This window comes from Mauremys mutica, chromosome 1 (genome assembly GCF_020497125.1).
Source record: "Mauremys mutica isolate MM-2020 ecotype Southern chromosome 1, ASM2049712v1, whole genome shotgun sequence".
Taxonomy (NCBI): domain Eukaryota; kingdom Metazoa; phylum Chordata; order Testudines; family Geoemydidae; genus Mauremys; species Mauremys mutica.
In genome coordinates this window covers 109,077,677-109,091,267 of record NC_059072.1, presented here as the reverse complement: position 1 = coordinate 109,091,267, position 13,591 = coordinate 109,077,677, and the positions used below count along the sequence as shown (strand labels likewise).

Sequence of the window (13,591 nt, the reverse complement as noted above, 5' to 3'; positions counted from 1 at the left end):
TGACAGAATCAGAAAGATAGACTAATCAAATCCACTCTGGAAAGAAAATGGGAAAGGCAAGTCACAGCAAGCAGAACCTTCTTGGCAAACATGAAGGGATTAGCATCTGAATACAAATGCTCTTTATGATAGGAACTTCCATCATTGGTGGTATTGGACTGCTGAGTCACACCTAGCATGAAGAGAGACACTAACTTGACAGTATTTTCAGGCACACTAAGTGAATTATGATTTAATCGAATTAGCATGTAAATTTTAGAGATGTTTGCTTGAGAGATTCCAAACTATAATTAGCAGAATGTACTATATTTGAGCCTGACTTCACTTTTAAAATGGAATCCAGCTTCTTATCACTAGGGACCAGATACTGATGCTATTAATTGCACGATATTCCACAACAGATTCCATTTACGTCAAACTCACAGACTAAGGGACTACTCCATGTAAGTAAGGTTAGCAATCTAGCCCTAAATTTAGCCCTTAAACTGTTAGGTTAGTAAAACAGATTAATATTTATAGTATCTTGCATATTTCAAATCAACAATAATACATCAGATTAAATTTCACTGTAAATGGATACTTAATTATACTTAGTGAAACTTATATCGGAATTATAATGCTGCAAGTTTTAGCTTAGAGAAACACAAAAAAAATCTGCTAAATGCAGTTTAGTTCAGATTTACAAGTGAGTGGCTAGGTGATGAACACTGCTGCTAAATAAATTGAAACTGTGCTAATTTAATTTTAGAATGTTAGATAGACTCCATGAAGCTGTTACATAAAATACTGTCCATTTAGGGTGCAGTACCTGGATAAAGGGCAAAAAGTTCTTAGACTGTCATCCATGATCAGTCTCATTTCTGGAGTGATTGCTCAGAAACTAAAACAAGGAGTGTTGAGCTTTTAAACAACCACATTTAAATATTAGCTATCTCAGGTAGAGGAGGCATACATAGATGCATATTAAACTGGCAAAGTCCCCTCATTCCACACCCTGTAGCCTGAGGAATTTTAACTATGTGTAGTTGATTACAAATTCTGGAACGTGAATACTGAAATAAAAATATCTTCCAACTCCTTTAGAGAGACCTATTGGGAGTGTGCACAATACTGCACATCATGCTTACCACCTTATTCGTTAGCTGTCATTTCTAATTAAATTGGCTCAACATTTCCTAATGATCATGCTATCTCCCAGTAGAATGAACTTTAGAACCAAAAAGTCTACTGGACAATTGTATCACATTACATGAGATGTTAAGTGCACAGAATGCTGAACAGAGGGCGGAAGCAGGGAAGAGTCATGCTTGGAAAAGGAGCAACTATGCTGTTAATTGCTGGGTTTTAGAACTGAGTGGATGTAGCTGGAAAACAGCAGTGCGTAGCCTCTTAACATTATATTTAGGGACAAGCCATTAACCATTCAATATTCAGGAAGAATACTTATAGGGCACCTCTCGCACCACATACTCGTTACCATTAGACTACTGCTTTGTAGTTGTTCTAGATGGGGCCATGGCAGATGAAAAATAGTTCTAGAACTAAAATTAAAAATATACAGTGAATTTATTCAACAGGATGCCTGTGTGTAGGTGGGGTTGTATATTCAGTGCAACACTTACTCTCCAATGTTTGATAGAAATATATGAACATCAGATTTAACTGAGTACAAGCAACTCTTTGGAGAGTCAGATGAACTATCAATCTGTCTGGAAAGTTTTAAATTCTTAACCTCAAACATGCTATTTCCTGTGATCTAATGAGGCACATTTTTCAAAGTAGATCTAAAAAAACCCATATGAGCCGCCGTAGCAGGAATTAGTGGGAACAGAGACAGCACTTGAAAACATTGCTTTATACCTGCATATTTGGCAGAGTTGGCGTTTGTGATAAAGTATCTACTGATACAGTAACTTCTAAACACTTTTTATGTGATTCTGTCACTAAGCAGACAAAATACACCTAATATATACATGGAAGGATTTCCACCACTGGACTTCAGGGGAAATTAAGTTTCTCTTCTAAGAGAGAAGCATATTTGCCAAGAGAGCTTTAGGGAAAGAATAAAATGTAATAGCTATTGATTCAAGTTAAGTTATAGTCTAAAGGTGCAATATTTACTTCTGATTCTTAATTTGAGTCGATTCAAGGGAAGCTGTAAGATGGAGAATATATATATATAAAAAAGGCACAGAGGGCCTGGAGTTCTGATTTTAAACTCCCTTTTTACCTGAGGTTCTGTTTGCAGTATCTGAGCTCTTGCCATGGCGATCTGCTTCTAGCCACTGGTATAAGACTATATAACATAACAGAAACAAAAACAAAAAGCATGTATGAACAAACAAAAGATACACAAAACTCAGAAAAACGTCAAGTAGAAGAAATCTTTCCTTCTCAGCCCTTCTCTGAAAGTTTTTACAGCATGTCTAACTGAAATGTTCTTTCTCACAGCAGATGTTGTTACCCTTCCATAGAAAAATGTTTGCAAAATCTTTAAAGATACAGTAGCATGTCCCAAGTAAAAACAGATGCAACCCCAGAAATAAAAATCAAGATGAGAACACAGATCACCACATGCTAGGGCACTACATAAATGACAATTTATATTTCAGTTTTGTGGATTTGATCTGCAGTTCATTACAGCACTGAACTACAGGCTCCAAAGAGTGAATTAAAATAGATTCACACGACTGCCCTCCTTGCTGGTCAATGGTCTATGGCACCAGGAACGTAAGAGAATCCATGAATAGGGTTGCCAAGTGTCCAGTTTTCGACTGGAAAGTCCGCTTGAAAGGTGACCTGTGCAGCATCCAGTCAGCACTGCTGACCGGACACCAAAAAAATCTGGTTACCGCAGTAACCACAATCGATTGCCACTGCCGGGAGGGCAGAAAGAGCAGCTGCTGATAAAGGAGAGATCTGGACTGCATGTGGCATTTGAGGAGCAAGGCCGGCAGCTGGGCTCACCGCCCATGACAGCCCATCCCGCCTTCTCAGCATCCCCGGGCCCCGGCTCTCTCCGGCCCCTCGCTCCAGGGCCCAAGCTCCCCCAGCCACATGCTCGCAGGCAGGCTTTGTATCCGCTCTGCCCAGCCCAGCTCTGCAAGCAGCAGGTGAGTTCTGGGGGTGAGGAAGAAGTGAGCAATTTGGGGTGGGGGGTGTGGAATGTGAGCAATAGGGGCAGCCTGTAATGTCTGGTTTTGAAAAATGGGCAAGTTGGCAACCTTATCCATGAATGAGCACTTCTTCTAATTGTCTATCACTTGGAAAGACAGTCATGTGCAGAGGAATGAGACAAGTGCTTTCAATAAAGAGATCTAGAATGGAATTTTTGGTTTTCAGAAGAAAACTTCTTGTTCCTTGGGTTGACAGGGGGTTCTAATTCTTTCCATCAGTTACAGTATACTGGTTACGCTTTCAACCTGCAAAGCAATGGTTTCTACTCCAGAAACCTTAAATTATTTCAGTCCCAAGTTCTGAAACACCTAACACCCTCTCCACAAAAAAGCAACAAAACCAAACCACCCACTTATTTGTATCTAATCGTTAAATAGAATAGAGGACTTAAGAAATACTGCTGCCTGTGGGATTCCTAGAGTCAAAGGAAGAAAAATTAGTTAGGAAGACCACCAGCAAAGTGTATGATTCTTGCACCCACAAGCTCCCCCTCTTAAGTGGCAGTAGATTCCATCAGGGGGAGGGGGAAGTACTTTCCCTCTTCTAAAAACTCAATTATTCCAGGAAGGAATGGTTTCTTCCAGTAACAGCAAAAGGAGGCTGTCCAAGCAGATACAACCACACTCCACTCTGTTATGAAATTCCCAGTGCTCCAAGCTCTCTTGGTTAAATCCAAGATGTGTAATCACTGTACACTAATAAATAACCAGAGTGACTCTACAAGTATCTGCTTTAATTGGCTGCCACCATCAAAACTTTTAACTTAAGCACTGGGGGGGGGGGAGAATTAAAAAAAATCATACCCTATGGACATAAGGGAGTTAGGCTCTCAACTACCAACAATGTTTAAAATAATCTGCCTTATCTTCAGCAGGAAGAGATAGCAAGAAGAATGGAGTTACATAGGATAACGGGGAAAATGGGGCAGCCCGATGTGCTGTGGACACATGTATCGAAACACTGGAGTGTATAACCAAAGCACCAAGATTTAGGTAATCAGATGGTTAAGCAACTAAACAACTTATGCAAACCCCTGTACTAAGATATAAAAGGCAGAGGATTATTAATAATGGAGAAGTAAGTGTGCAGATACAAGATAATATTGTACAGTATAATTCCTGTCAGTATAAATCAGAGAAAAAAATTATGGTATGAACCTATGGTTTACCACCACTAAATAGTTACGCTTGTGAAAAAAACCCCTAGCATTTAAAAAAAAAAAAAACTTAACAAAACCTACACTGTTTTTTAAAGGCAAACTTATAGTTCTAGGGGTAAAAAAAAGGAAGAAGCTAAATAATTGGACCCTAGCGATTCAGTTTACCCATCACCCACTCTTTTTGACCCGATTAAAATATACCCACTATCTGTCAGCAGAGTAACATTATACAATATCAACAGTGTCTGTTTTGTAATTCAGCTCCACTCCCAGATGCCAACAGATCAACAAAAACTTCTTACTACATACGGAAACAAATATGTGAAATAGATTAAATCTATTTTATTTAAACGGCACAATGTCAGTAAACTGAAGCCACAGTATTTTTGGTGACCTGGAGTGGTTTTAGATATATAAATTTTATCCTTGCCTTCAGGTAATAAATTATGAAATATAGTTTAAATCACTCATAACATTTCCAATGAATGAAAAACTTCCACTTTACGTAAAGTCATTGTAATAGAGATTAACTATTGCATTCAGACAGGTAGCTGCAGAATATATATTTTAAATATTTCCATAGTTCTCTTTACTCAGCTTCATTGCTAAAGAGTACAGTGCTGTTATATGAATGTTCTAAGCCTTTGTTCAGTAAAACAGTCAGCAGGAAGTAACAACAGGTGTAAAACTGGACTTTTCACAGTTCTAGATATGGGCAACAGTCATTCTTAACTCTCAGGCCTCCATTTTCTCTGCAATAAACATGCATGGAATTCTAAGACAGCCGTTTTGCTGCCAAGTTGGATTTCTGTCACAGAAAACAGCTTTCCAAATACGGGATTCCAATCCACAGCTTTCCATTACTTCCAGGCAGTATCTGGACACAGATCTTTAGTCTATCCCATTCACAAACAAGTGCCACTCTTTTATCCTTTGTGGTACCCCTATGCTTAAGCTTGTGAGCATTTTGAATCCTTAAAACCAAAAAAAGAATAAGCATCTGTACTAGCTTGAAGAGCAGAGTTTGAGTGATAGATTTAAGTGAATTTTCAACTTAAGCATCATACATCATTATTGAATACATTCTCCTGACATCTTTCAGCACACCACACTATTTTTAAGTAGTTGCATATTGCGCTAAAAGGATTTAACCTCACATGCTTTACATACTTGATCAAGTCCCCAAAATAGATGCTGATTGCCATCTTAGTCCCTGCTTCAGAAAAGCTCTCAAGCACATGCTTTAGTCCCACTGATTTTGCCAATGGGATTTAAGTTGGTTCTTCAGTGTTTTCCTCAGTCCATGCTCATCTTTAGTCCATATTTACTCTGACCTCCCAGCCACGTCTCACTAGCCTAAACATACACAAATACAGGATCAGATTCTGACAATTACTTCTCTTTGAACAGCACCTTTCACCATGAGAAGTGTCACTGAAGCGCACTGGAGAACAGAAATATCAAAGAGCAGGAGTGAGGGGTATCAAAATCAGTCCCTTAGCTAATAGATTAGCTGCTCAGTGGAAGAAAGATGTTTTTCAAACCCTTCTTTATACAGTATGAAATACACTTTCAGTATGGTGGATTGGTACAGCATTTAGTAGCTTTATCATCATATTGTAGAGGATGTAAACATCTTGGGAAGAAAACAGAGCTAAAGTGCAGCATGTTAACGTAAAGACAAGGTACTTTCATTTCTCTTGCTAGTGACTATTCTTTATATTGACACTCTAACCTCTGGTGGACATGGGAAAGAGAGGGAGGAGATGTACTTGAACCCTGAAGAAAAAAAAAATCAAGCGTCTTCAAGATGTTTCAAATTGGACACCCTTAAATTGAATCACTGAAAATCACTAGTTACTTAAAAGTCTTGGCCAGTACCTCTACATAAAAGAGCTTGACAAAGTCACAGCTGAAACAGCTATACATGATTTCTGTTGCTGGGCTAACAAGATGATATGCAAATATTAGAAAGTTCATTTGTGAGCAAACGTTGGCTTATCAAGGAAAGTTCAAGAAGTCAGCAGGTCCCCAGGGTCTGTACAGCACTCTGTTGCCAATCACTATACCCAAAGCTGTGACACAACAAAAAAAACCAAAACAAAAAATAAACCACCACAAAAAAAAGCCCCAAAACCCTAGAAGCTCAGTATTGCACAACGCTACAAAGTAAGCTACCAATTATAATCAACCCAAAGACTGTAATTAAAATCAAGGAATTAGCGTTTCACTGAATTTTAGCAGCTCCAACAGGATACTGCCTATTCTGTGATATGTAGGTTAAACAACATGCAAAGGGTCTACTCAACTTGTAGCATTTCTGTTGCCTGATAGCCAGTAGGGACCCGCTGTCACTTTGAACCAAAAAAAAACCAAACAAAAAAAACCCAATTACAACTCTGTCCTCTACCTCACTATCTCCCTTCCTTCTTCATTCCCAACTCAGGTCAGAGTCAATATAAAGAATGGTCATCAAATGAAATTCATAGGCAGCAGGTTTAAAAACAAACAAAAGGAAGTATTTCTTCACACAACGCACAGTCAACCTGTGGAACTCTTTGCCAGAGAATGCTGTGAAGGCCAAGACTATAACAGGGTTTAAAACAAACAGGTAAGTGCATGGAAGATAGGTCCAACAATGGCTATAGCCAGGGATGATGTCCCTAGCTTCTGTTTGCCAGAAGCTGGGAATGGGGGACAGGGGATGGATCACTTGATGATTCCCTGTTCTGTTCATTCCCTCTGAAGCATCTGGCATTGGCCACTGTCAGAAGGCAGGATACTGGGCCAGATGGACCTTTGGTCTGATCCAGTATGGCCGTTCTTATGTAAGAACTAGCACAAGAAATTTAAGTACTAGATCTTTATATTAACATGCTATACTTGAGCTTTTTTTTTTTTAAAAGCAATTTGAAGTTTTTAATTTGCTGTTGATAATGTAAAAAGATTCAGTTTTTTTAAAATTATAATACGTCATTTTCCCATTCCAGAACAATTGCATAGCATAAGAGAGAATTTTGAACAGTACTCCTCTGATGCTTGATCTTTCTACCTTACAACAAGAGATGAGTCATGCACTTGATTTGCTCACTGTAAAGTGGTATTGTTTGGGTTAAATGTAATGAAATGTTCCAAGTTAAATTTGTTGGCACTTCCAAAAAATTAAGGAGCTAACTAAACATTTAAGAGTCAAGCTTCTATAAGCACTGGTTCATGCTTTAAGTGCTGTATCTCAAGATCTGTTTTCCTGATTTCTAAAGGCATCCATTTAAAAAAAATTTAAAAAGGGAATAGGAGGAAATATTTTCCTATTGAATTTTCCTATTTGAAAATCCCGCTAAAGTCTTCTACAATGAAAGGGTTTTGTTTTGTATTTCATGCAAGTGGAAGGGAGAAGAAATAGGTCTTCCTTGTACAGTGACTCCTCACTTAACATCCTCTTGCTTAATGTTATTTCAAAGTTACATCGCTGCTCCATTAGGGAACATACTCGTTTAAAGTTGTGCAATGCTCCCTTTTAATGTTGTTTGGCTGACTTTACAAGGGAGCATTACACAAGTTCCTCTTCTCTGCCTCCTCCCCTTCCCTCCCTCCCAGCACTTCCCCCGCCACCAAACAGCTGTTTGGCGGTGCTTAGGACTTTCGGGGAGGGAGGGAGCGAGCGGGGAAGCGGCCTCCCCTCCCCCTGGGCAGGGCCACCCGGAATGCAGGGGCTTTAGGGGCTGCAGGGCCCTGGACTAAGGGGGCCCCAGCCTGTAGCGCTAAAGCCCCTTTTGGAATGCGGCCCTGCGAACACAGGCCGGAGGACTCAGGAGGAGCAGGGGCAGCCGCGCAGCCAGTGGCCAGAAAGAAGCGGCGCTTTCCCCTTCAAAGCCAGCTGGAGAGACGCGGCGCTTTGAAGGGGAAAGTGCCGCTTCTCTCCGGCCGCTGGCTGCCCCGCTCCTGCTGAGTCCTCTGCCCTGTGCTCGCAGGGCCGCATTCCAAAAGGGGCTTTAGAGCTGCAGGCCAGGGCCCCCTTAGTCTAGGGCCCTGCAGCCCCTAAAGCCCCTGCATTCTGGGTGGCCCTGCCTGCCGGGTGGGGGGGAAGCTCCCAGAATCGCAGCTCCCAGAATTATGCGGGGGGGGGGGGGACTTCCAGAATCGTGGCTCCCAGAATCGTGGCTCCCAGAATTACGGCCATGGGGCAGTGCTGCGCAGAGGCACCTGCACACCCCCTGCACCAAACAGGAGCTGCCCCAGGTAAGTGCTCTGCACCTCGTGCCTGCCTCAGCCCTGAGCGCCCTCCCGCACCTTAACTCCCTCCCAGACCCCACACCCCCAGCCCTGAGCCCCAGGGGTAAGCCAGGGGCACCTCCCCACCACAGTACAGTATATAATGCCTTTTGTCTGCCCCTCAAAAATTTCCTTGGACCCTAACCCCCCACATTTACATTAAATCTTATGGGAAAATTGGATTTGTTTAACCTTGTTTCATTTAAAGTTGCATTTTTCAGGAACATAACTACAACGTTAAGTGAGGCGTTACTGTAATACAAAAAAAGCCATAAAACAAAAAAATATAGTAAAAGTGTGGACTTCTTATACAATAAGAAATAAAGCTGTCCAGCACTTAGAATGAAAACCTATTTTTTTAATACAATGTTAAATTCACACATCTTAATACATCAGCTCAACGAAATTCTCATTTGGTGGTATTTTTTTGTTTGGATATTTTAAGGGCCTTGGTACTTATCCTGCAGATACTGATATAGACTCAGACTTTAAGTCCAGAAGGGACCCTTCATGATCATCTAGTCTGACATCCTTCACATTGCAGACTACAGAACCTCACCCACCTGCTTCTGGAATAGGCCCATAACCTCTGGCTGAGTTACTGAAGTCATCAAATATGATTTAAAGACTTCAAGCTACAGAAAGTCCATCATTTACACTAGTTTAAACCTGCAGTTGACTTGTATCCCATGTTGCAGAGGGAAGGCAAAAAAGACAAGCATTTCTGCCAATCTGACTTAGAGGAAAATTCCTTCTTGACCCAAACTATGGCAGTCAGTTGGACCCTGAGCATTTTAGCAAGACCCACCACCTGGAAAAGAATTCGCTGCGGTAACTCACAGCCCTTCCCATCACCAGCCATCAGAGATATTTGCTACTAGCAGTCACAGATCAGCTACATGCCATTGTGGGCAGTTTCATCATACCATCCCCGCCATAAACTTATCAGGCTCAATCTTGAAGCCAGTTGGGTTCCCCCCCACGCTACTCCCCTTGGAAGGCTGTTCCAGAACTTCACTCCTCTGAAGGTTCGTCTAATTTCAAGCCTAAACTTGTTGCTGGCCAGTTTACTGCTATGTGTTCTTGTATCAACAATGGTGCTTAACTTAAATAACTCCTCTCTCCTGTTATTCATCCCTATGATGTACTAATGGAGAGTAATCATATCTCCCTCTCCACCTTCCTTTGGTTAGGCTGAACAAGCCAAACTGAGTCTCCTCTCATAAGGTAGGTTTTCATTCCTTTGATCATCCTAGTAGCCCTTCTCTGCACCTGCTCCAGCATGAATTCATCTTTCTTAAATATGGGAGACCAGAATTGCACACAGTATTCCAGATGAGGTTTCAAATACCTCGCCTGATGCATCCTAAGATTGCATTAGCCTTTTTTCATAGCTGCATCACATTGGCAACTCAGTCATTCTGTGATCAACCAGTACACTCAGGTCTTTCTCCTTCTCTGTCCCTTCCAATAGATAAATCCCCAGTTTATAGCAAAAATTCTTCTTGTTAGTGCAAAGTTATGCACAATTAAAATTTCATCCCATTTCTACTATAGTACTACAGTTTTCAAGACCATTCAGATCTTATATAATATTCTGGTCCTCCTCCATATTGGTAATACCTCCCCAACTTTGTGTTATCCACAAAATTGTATTAGCACACTCCCACCTTTTTGTGGCAAGGTCATTAATATAAAAGTTAAGACCAATCCCTATCTTATTTGGGACCTGAGTAACTCTTCTAGCAACCTCCCACCAGCCTGAGATCTCACCTTTCAGCATGACCTGTTATAGTCTCCCCTTTAACCAATTACTTTTCCACCTCTCAATTCTTACATTAATCCCTATCTTCTCCAATTTAACTAATAATTTCCCATGCACAACTGTATCACTATTATTAAAACCCAAGTAGATTCGATCCATCAACTGATTTCCTTTGTCCAAAATAAAACAAACCAAAAAACCAAAAAAACTGCAAACACCTTCTGCCAATGTGTTTAAGTGTGACTACAAGGTAGGCAAAGAGGGGTGGGAGAAGGAAGAGAGCTTAAATTTGTGCTGGATTTTATTTCCAAGGTTTAATTCAGGGGTTCTCAGACTTTTGTAGTGGTGACCCTTTTCACACAGCAAGCCTCTGAGTACAACCCCCCTTATACATTAAAAACACTTCTTTATATATTTAACACCATTATAAATGCTGGAGGCAAAGCAGGGTTTGGGGTGTAGGCTGACAGCTCGCAACCCCCCAGGTAATAACCTCGTGACCCCCTGAGGGGTCCTGACCCCCAGTTTGAGAACCCCTGTTCTAATTAATGAATATTTGACACAAACACAGAGTGCAAAAGATGCTTGATACAGGTTGCCAGACATCCAAACAGGTTTTTTTTCCCTTTCTTTGAAGCCCACCTCTGTTTCTCTCGGAAAAAACAGAGTTGAGGTAAGTGTGGGCTTGACATTTTCTCTCACTGTACTGTATCAGGCTTGGAACGTTGCTGTTTAAGTTTTAAAAGATGCCTCCCGTTTCAAATTGGTTCTCTTTGGGCACTTCCTTCCCCTCATTCCAAAGAAACAGTATAATTTTTACCATTCAAGTCTAGCATAGATAAGTCTAATTTTTCCTAGAGTTTTTACATGAATAGAACTGAGCTTAAATTCTGAAGAAAAAAAAAAAAAAACACTTCAGCAGCTCTTGGTTTCAGATGTGATAAAGTGACCAAGGTTAAAATTCCTGCTGAGAGTACCAGGGATAATATAAATCCAAGTTTTGAAAATATGTCTCATAAGTGTAGTTTTTAAAAAGTGTTTGAGTTCTTCCAGAGTGAATCACATGTGACTATTTGAGGAGAGGGAGGGAGTTTTCAGGATATCTGTCACAATCTGCCTCTTCCTGCCCATATGCCTGTTCAACACTAGCATCTCTGGGTCGCTAGTCCAGCCCTTTAACCCCTCGCTTCTGCTTAGGACATTTGCCTGTGAGTATCAGGCAATCCTGACTGCTTTTCCTAACTCTATTTTGGGGGCCCCGCAGAACTCATCAAAACCCACTGATTGGCTATGTTTTCAACTGCTGGTTTTGAAAAACTACTCCACTTTTATTTAATCAGAGTAAATAAAACAACACAATAGCTTTCAGTAATACTTCTTACTCCCAAAGGGAAAGCTTAATTTTTCCTGCAGTACTTCCCTTCCTGATCACAGTCCAACTACCTGGGCCTCTCTGTGATCCTTCTTCCTCTTGCCTCAGGAGCTAACTGACCGCCCCTTAAATTCAGCCCCTCACAGTTCCAAACAAGGAGCGTGGATGGACTTTAATCCAGAGTCCAACCCACTCACACTCTTCACCCAGCAGCATATTCTTTTGGTCTTCATCCAACAACATACCCCATCAATACAATTTTGCTTAACACTTACACCACAACATCTCATATCATATAATTGAGTTAACATAGCCCCGTCTCCACAGAAGCCTAGTTAATTTTTCCTTATTCCTCAGTAAGTTGAGGTCCACAGATAACAATGGGATCTTATCAGCCGTGAGAGAAATTTAAGGACGAGAGTTAATTTCTATACAGACAAACCATTACCCTTCTTTAAAGTTAAACTGGTCCACTGAGGGACTGCACCTACTGAAGTTTGTAGAAGTTGGTCATGACTGATATCTTTCACTATGTAGCACCGTAGAGATATCTTCCTAAAGTGCAAAGAATGTGGTCATTGCTCACAAGGGGCTGGGGGCCATGGTGGGGGTGCTCTGGGCTCCTGTGGGTGTGGGGTCTTGAGCACAAGGGGAGGGGTCTGGGGTTAGCCTCCCCCAACAGCCAGGACACTGGCTGCCCATGATTATAGGGATACTGGAAACAGTGGAATAGTTGGCACGATTGGCATACAGATATTGAGGGTACATGCTATTCAGGAAAGACAGAAGTGAAGGTAAAGGTGGTGGAGTAGCTTTGTATATTAATGATGAGGTAGACTGTAAAGCAAGGAAAAACAATGGAATGGATAAAATAGACTACTTGGGTCAAAATTACTTTGGGGGAAGACAGGCATTAGAGGCTGCACTGGGATAGTGCTTGGTCTTTTAGAGGCACCCAGGATCTAATTTGGATATGAAGAGAAACCTCTAATATCTTCAATGACAAATACTACTGGGAATTGTATGACTATGGGAGACTAATTTCTCAGATATAGATTGGAGGACAAGTGCTACTAATAATGGTAGGGCCCACATATTCCAGGATGTGATAGCAGACAGTCACTTCACCAAATCGTCACTGAACCAACAAGAGGTGAGCCTAGTTTAGATTTAGCATTGATAAGTCGTGAGGACCTCATAAAAGATGGGACACTAGATGGGAAAGGCTCCAAGTTACTACAGAGAATTCTTCCCCAGGTGTCTGGCTGGTGGGTCTTGCCCAGGTGCTCAGGGTCTAACTGATCGCCATATTTGAAGTCTAGAAAAAATTTCCTCCCAGGTCAGATTGGCAGAGACCCTGGAGGTTTTTCACCTTCCTCCTCAGCATGGGGCACAGGCCACTCGCTGGTTTAAACTAGACTAAATGGCAGATTCTCCTTACCTTAAGTATCAGGAGGTAGCCATGTTACTCTGTATCCACAAAAACAACAAGAGTCTGGTGACACCTTAAAGACTAACATTTATTTGGGCATAAGCTTTTGTGGGTAAAAAAACCTCACTTCAGATAGATTATGGGCCTATTACAGTAGGTGGGTGAGGTTCTGTGGCCTGGAATGTGCAGGAGGTCACCCAAGATAATCAGAATGGTCCCTTCCAGCTTTTAAGTCTGAGTCTATGTGTTCTTGATAAATCCATTCTAGCCATTACTTAACCCTCAGATGCTTACAAATCGATTGTTTAATACTTTGTTTGGGTACCTTTCCAGGAATCCAAGTTATTGTAACTCCCCAAGTCCTCTTTGTCCCCCTTTTTAGAGACAAGTATTATCTTTGCCCTTCTCCAGTCC

At 41.2% G+C, this 13,591-nt stretch overlaps 1 protein-coding gene across 3 annotated transcripts in view; it reads right to left on the bottom strand.

The window, feature by feature from the left end:
• The window catches only part of DENND5B (DENN domain containing 5B), a 181,022-nt gene that overhangs the window by 92,107 nt on the left and 75,324 nt on the right, over positions 1–13,591 (bottom strand). For 2 of the 3 annotated variants that reach the window (XM_044990556.1, XM_044990566.1), the window contains exon 2: positions 2,231–2,296. The exons of the other annotated variant lie outside the window; for it this stretch is intronic. In XM_044990556.1, coding sequence (XP_044846491.1) covers positions 2,231–2,296 — 66 coding nt within the window. The remainder of the gene's footprint in view (positions 1–2,230; positions 2,297–13,591) is intronic. 3 annotated transcript variants of the gene reach the window in all.